The sequence below is a fragment of the Arachis ipaensis genome, chromosome B05, assembly GCF_000816755.2.
Source record: "Arachis ipaensis cultivar K30076 chromosome B05, Araip1.1, whole genome shotgun sequence".
Lineage (NCBI taxonomy): Eukaryota > Viridiplantae > Streptophyta > Magnoliopsida > Fabales > Fabaceae > Arachis > Arachis ipaensis.
The window spans coordinates 53,979,591-53,986,422 of record NC_029789.2 but is presented as its reverse complement, the minus strand read 5'-3'; the positions used below and the strand labels follow the sequence as shown (position 1 = coordinate 53,986,422).

At 32.6% G+C, this 6,832-nt stretch overlaps 1 protein-coding gene across 1 annotated transcript; it reads right to left on the bottom strand.

The window, feature by feature from the left end:
• On the bottom strand, nt 3,937-6,002 carry LOC107641870 (protein PHYTOCHROME KINASE SUBSTRATE 1-like). Its single transcript, XM_016345286.2, has one exon. It carries the CDS (start codon nt 5,591-5,593, stop codon nt 4,112-4,114), a length of 1,482 nt encoding a protein of 493 aa, XP_016200772.1. The 5' UTR covers nt 5,594-6,002; the 3' UTR covers nt 3,937-4,111.

The following is a 6,832-nucleotide window of genomic DNA, read 5'->3' as shown; positions in this document are numbered from 1 at the left end:
ATAAATAAATATTTAATAAATAAAATTTAGACTAATTTTTTTTATTTTTCTAACATTATTACTTTCAAAAACAATTGACATCTACTTAATAGATGAATGGTGTGTTTGAAACCCGTTTGAAAGGAAGAAGCACGTTTAAATTTTTTGAAAGCTTCAACTTTTAGTTTGGCAAATTTTATTTCCTTATAAACGGTTAGGAAAAAATTTTACTGCCAAAACCACGTTTACAAGAAGCAACTATTTTTACTTTCTGCTTTTTCTTAACGGGCTTTTAGTCATAGATACTAACTATTTATTTATCTCTTACCAACTTTATCCTTTATATATGTTATTGTATTATTTATAAAATTCTTGTTATTTCTATTTATATGAGCTCTATTTTTTTATTATTTAATATTTTTTTTCAACTGTTTGTTTGACAAGTTAATGTCCATTTTAGTAATTTTTTATCTAAAAATGATTTTGAATGGTATAAGCTAAACAACATTTATTTTACTATAATCCATTTTGATACAAAAATTATCAAACATAAATCATTTTAACACAAACTTATTTTTAATCAAAATCAAATTTGCAAAAATTAATTTTATGCAAATTTCCATTTACAAACTTTAATCCAAACACACACGAAGAAGTTTGGACCATTAATATGCTAATCTTTTTTGCACCACATAAAAAGGTTTTTCAAGCAATAAAGTTAGAAGGATGACATTGTATTATTTGTGTTTTTTCATGCATCATTAACATCTTATCTGTTTTTTCTTTCTAATAAATCAATAATAAATAGATTCTTGACTAAATTACCCAAAAAAAAAAAAGAATAGATTCTTGATTACAGCAACTCATGCCTGCATGCTAAGCAATCATTATCTATGGAGGTCTCTATTGCTTCGTTATGTGCTGATTCATCCTATTAATTGTACCTAGAATGATATCATTCACTTGGAAAGTGGGAAAGCTTAGGTTCAAAAATGTTTCACTTGAGAGGAAATGAACCCTTACTCTTTTAGAAAGTTCCACATTATATGCCTTTATTTATAAAAAATATGGCATATTTTTTTTTCATTTCTACCGATATATATTAAGTTATTTGCAGGCTATGTCAATATTTTATAAAACAGGGTCCACCTCATTTCAATATCAAGACTAAAATAAAATAAGATAAGGATTTATGAGAAAATGTTCTAGCTAGATATAAATTAAAATCCTTGAAAAGGAGTGATTCAATATGGCTATCCCTCAAATGTGGCCTTAAGTGGGAACAATTTGGCTTTATACTCAATAAAAAAATCAATCATTTTTAGTTAATAATCAATTATTAAAGATAAACAAATTTATTTACTCATTATTTTTTTTTTCAGAGAATTTTTTTATTTTTATTTTTTCATTTTTTCCTCTAACTCTCAATATTTCAATTTTATTTATTATCATTAATATTTACTATTAGTGTCGACTCTTCATTGTCGTATTCGTCTATTCTAAATCCTAAATTTAAAATTTTATATCTTAAATCCTGAATTCCAAAACTTAAATTTTAAATTCTAAATTATTGACTAATTTTCAAATTAATTAGTTAAATTAATGGTGGTACCGTAGATTTTTTTCTATGACAATCAATAATTATTATTTTTTTGAATGAACTTAAGCTCAACACACTAACGTGGAGCAACAAAAGAAATACATAAACAATTCATAAAGCCATAAAATCCCTGTTACTTCCGGCAACGCCCTCAACCCCCAAATGAATCACTCTTGGTCCATTCATCGTAGCTCAGAACCGTCTTCTTGATGACAAACTCCACACTTGTTTCCTGATTATTAAAGATTCTAGCATTGCGTTCCACCCAAATGTTCCAAATCACTGCAAAGAACCCCGGTAGCCATCTCTTCTGATCTTGTTTCCGCTTATACCTACTGGTCCACCGCTCAAATAACTCCCTTATTGTACCAGGAATAGTCCACACCTCCCCAAACGACCTCAACCAACTGCACCACACCTGCCACGTTAGCTCACAGAGGAGAAATAGATGCTCCACTGTCTCTATCTCCTTCTTACAAAGAGCACAGATATTATCACTGGGCCTAATGACTCCTAGTCTACTCAACCTCTCCTTAGTATTCACTCTGCCAATAAGCACAAACCACCCAAAAAGCTCAATTCTCAGCGGAACCACTCCTTTCCAAACTGCACTTGTGAAGCTGTAACTCGTAATCTCATCTGACAGAGACTCCAATTGTAGAACGTGCACAACAGACTTGGTCGAAAACACCCCTTTACTATCTAACTTCCAAACCAAATTATCATCTTTACCAGCTGACAGCTTCACAGGCCTTAAATGCTCATGAAATTGGTTGACCAGTTCCAACTCCCATTGGAACAGCTCTCTTCGCCACTGGAAGTTCCATATCCACTCAAGTCCATCCCAAAATCCACAGTCCCCAATCATGGATCCTTGCTGATCCGAAATAGAGAATAGTCTTGGAAATAGCACCTTCAAGGGGCCACCTTGCAGCCAGTTATCTTCCCAGAACCGGGTGCTTCTCCCATTGCCTACCTCCATTGCCAGGCCCGTAAGAATTTTGTCTCTTATCCTTGGCTCTGTTATATTCAACTGACATATGTCATTCCAAGGTCCTCCTTTCACCGGTAGTTGCTGATTTACTAGCATGACATCAATCTTTAGGTTGTTGCACGAGCATACAATCATCTTCCATAAGGGGCACTCCTCTTTAGAAAATCGCCACCACCATTTAAATAATAGCGCTGTGTTCCAATAATTATATTCTACAAAAACATTTTATAAAATAAATAACATATAACAATCAATAATCTATTTTCTAAAACAATATTTTGTAAAAAAATAACAAATAAATTGTAATATTACCTAAATTAAATGTGATATGCTCAACTCAGTCATGAATTATATTTATACTTTAATTAAACATTAATTCAAGACATTTTGAGCTCATAAGAACATATAAAATTGCATAAAATGATTAATTATCTTCATGGACCGCCTTATTTATGAGGTAGTTCTAGAATTGAATACAACATTGCCTTCATTCCTTGGTGAACATATTTCGGTGTTGATTTTTCTAGTTGAATGTTGCTTTTAGGATATTCCATATATCCTTGAGGTTTTAAATGTTATATATATCAGTAGTGTCAACTTTTGTCTGTCTCGTATGGATATAAATAAGCTCCAATCATCACATGATCAACATGAGCCTGTTTCACAGACTTTGCATCTAAATGCATAATAAAAAGTGGAAGTTACTGTGCCTTATATTTAGTTTTATTTGTCATTATTATTTTTTTTACATCATTGAATTAATATATCTAAATAAATGTATTAAGATATGTAAATTCAAAGACGTACACTTACCAATAGTAGTGGACAATGCAATTGCAAAACGCCCTTCATGATGGTCCATGTTTTTTTAATTTGAAAGATGATTAAGATTTTCGTACTCATAATGAAAAATTATTAAAAGACTTAACTTATTTTCTTAATTATTCTCCTAACATTTTTAATATAAAAAATTTTAAACCTTTTACTTTCTTAATATTTACTCAAATGAACCATTTCTTTCTATTTGTTGGTTGAATGCAATAATAGCCAACAATACATGAAACTACACATCCATAAATTTTCTTTTTCCCTTTTGCTTGTGGTCCTCAAAAAGAGAGAGGCAGGGGAGGGGATGATGGAAAGTGAAAAGGAAAAGCAGTTGAAAAGTCCATGATAAATGCATTTTCCTTGTCTAAATGGCTACGATCCGATCCAATGACACATACAATAAAACAAAAAGCTATACAACAATAAGCATGATCTTGATGAGCACACATGACATTGGAAAGAGGCACTTCCTAATAGGATATATCACATTTCTATCTTTCTTCATATGAAACCAATGCATGCATATAATAATAAAATCATTCATTTTCAATAAGTTCTGATTATGCTACCATTATTCTGAAAAAAAAAAATAAAAACTCAGATGCATTATAAACAAGAATTTTTTAATACTAAGCCAAGATACATTATAATTGAAACAATTTTTTTTTTCCAAATCGAACAAAAGATAAGACACAATAATTAATATTCAGCTAAATGCACAAGAGTTGGGAAGCATGTGGTGGGTGTGAACGTTGTTGCATTGGTGGTTTTCCCTGCTTTGTCTCTGCTTGAAACCTTGCCACTTGATTAATGTTATCGAATTTGCGACTAAATTGGGAGTTGGGGCTCAGCTTCTCAGATGCCTTGACGGTTTCGGAGGCCACTCCAACTGCTTTTTGGCTCTTGCAGCCCAACAGCATGCCCGGACGCCGCTTATACACCTCTTTTCCAGCTTTCGGCTGTGGTCTAGCTGGACTCCTAAGGGTTGCAACAGACCTTTGATCTTCGCAATCAGACATGGCCGAGTACTCAAATGCGCTCGCAGTTACCACGCTCCATTCTATGCTAGCCTCACTCGGCGCATAACACGTTGTGACAGGGCTAGCACAGAAGGAAATAACTTCGCAAGAAGTTCTAATTGGTCTAACAAGGAAGGGATTATTTGCCTTCCCTGTGAGACTATCAATTTCAAATAAATCTGAACTTGCATCACTCTCACAATCATCATCGTTGTAGTTTCCATTTTCTCTTTTTGCTAAATCAGTTTCCTCTATTTTTGGAAGAACAACAGCATCAGCATCATCATCATCCCAAGAAGAATGCATTACCAATCTTTTATCAAAGCTCAATGACTTGCTCGTGCAATGATTCAAGATTGGAGAACCAAACACTTCCAATGATTTTCTTGATTTCTCTGCTTTTTCCTGAAGTTGAATTTTCTTCAGTGCTAATAAAGCGTTTTCTCTGTTCAACAACTTCTCTTTGTTGTTGTCCAGCGAGATTTCTGCTTCTGCATGAGGATTAGTTTCTTTAACCGAATCACGATGATGATGATTATTAGTATCCAGAACCGGATTCAAGTTCTTTTTTGCGCTACTAGTGTTGTTGCTAATAGCAACAGAATCTTTATCAGAACAATAGCATTTGCATCCAAGGTTTGCAAGAAAACTAGCCTTATTTCTTTGTACCTTGTTGTTTTTGAGTCTTGAAGATTCTTTCAAGGAACTCTGTAACAGTGCACTTTGGCTGTTCCAACTTGATTCAGAAGGAACGCTGCTCGGTGTTCCAAACTTGTTGCTGCTTCTGTTGTTGAACTTTCCAGTCTCCGTAGATTTTTGTTCATCTTTTTTCTGGTCGTAATAATGGTGATGATATTGGTTCTTTCTTCTTTGACTCATCAGAACCTCTCCTCCTTCTGCTCCGTTAAAGTACTTTTCGGCCTCAAAGACGCCGATTTCGCAGTCTTCTTCCTTCATTATTCCATGTTGAAGAAAAGGAAGAGGTTCTCCCTCCTTTCTGCTGTTGAAGTTTTGGCTTGACGAGTCAACAAAAGTCGGTTGTTGTTGTTCATTGGTGTTCAAGTAGGAAGAGATCGAAGCATTTCGGAGGTGGTGGTTGTTATTCTGATTAGAGTCGAAATTTTGCAAGTTATGCATGTTGCTGTTCGCAGTAGTGGATGCTATGATTACCATGTTTATGGAAATGGCTTAATTGGCTTATATATATATATATAGTAGAATTAAAAGAAACAAAATAGTTTGAGGGAAAACGAGAATTGATATAGGTGTATGTTTCAATTAGCAAGGTTCTTAGGAAAATTGTTATTATGAGAAGATAAAGGTAGAGACTAGTGAGGATTTGGAAAATGATGAAGCGATGATGAATATGGTTGCATATGGATATGTAGGAATGAATTAGGAGTGGGTGTTTATTAAGTGGAACAACGAAAATGTCAAAGTAGGTAGGGCCATGTGCTTCTTAGCCTAATTGACACTTCATCTGGGATTTTCACGCGGAATTTTCTTGAAACTCATCATCTCAGTCTATATGCTGTGTTCATAGATTCCTTCCAAAACTAAACATGTTTAGAAAGTTGGCAAATTTCCCAGGCCAAGCGAAATTCATTGTAATCTTTCTCTATCTTTTATAGGAAAAATTATTATTATTATTATTCGGTACATTAAATATATAGATTAAAAAATTTAAAATATTTATTATTATATTTTAAAAATGTGTTCTTAAAACACAAGTTAAATAAAACCTCATATTTATATAGACTTTCGGTGTCATATGTATTGCAAAATACGAAGTCATCGTATATATTATCATCACTTGAGATAAAAATGTTTTATTAAAATCTTAACTAAAGTCAATATACGATATCCTAACGAAATCAGTAAGTGTACCTAAAACACCGGTATTCCAGTTATTTTAACCGTTGATTTTAATTAATATATATTATATATATTTTGTATAATTCAGATCGACGGTTAAAATAACTAGAATACCGGTATTTCCGGTACATTTAAAATTCTTTCAAAAATATTTTATTTTTTTCTTTCTTATCAATTGTTCATATTCTAACCTAGAGTACAGCTAGACCCAAAATAAATAAAGACCAATCATTATATAAGGACTTTATCAGTACCAGTTCGACAACGCCAATATTAGCTTTACTTACCCGAATCAATAACTAATTCTTATAATCTCTTTTTTTAGAATAAAAATTTATTGAGATGAGAAAATATTTCTATTTCTAAAATCTGAAGCATCTGAAGTTGGCTCAAGCATTGTTTCTAATTGCTTCATTCTAAGCACTGATTTAAGCCTTCAATTTTGATATAGAAGACAAAGAATAATATAATGATGTTATTCTGTTTTTGTTAATAGTCAGTAAAGGACTAATGGACTATGTTGCGTCTGGGATAAGA

Excerpts from the sequence above, each read along its gene's own strand:
- LOC107641870 (XM_016345286.2), bottom strand. The coding sequence starts at position 5,593 with ATGGTAATCATAGCATCCACTACTGCGAACAGCAACATGCATAACTTG.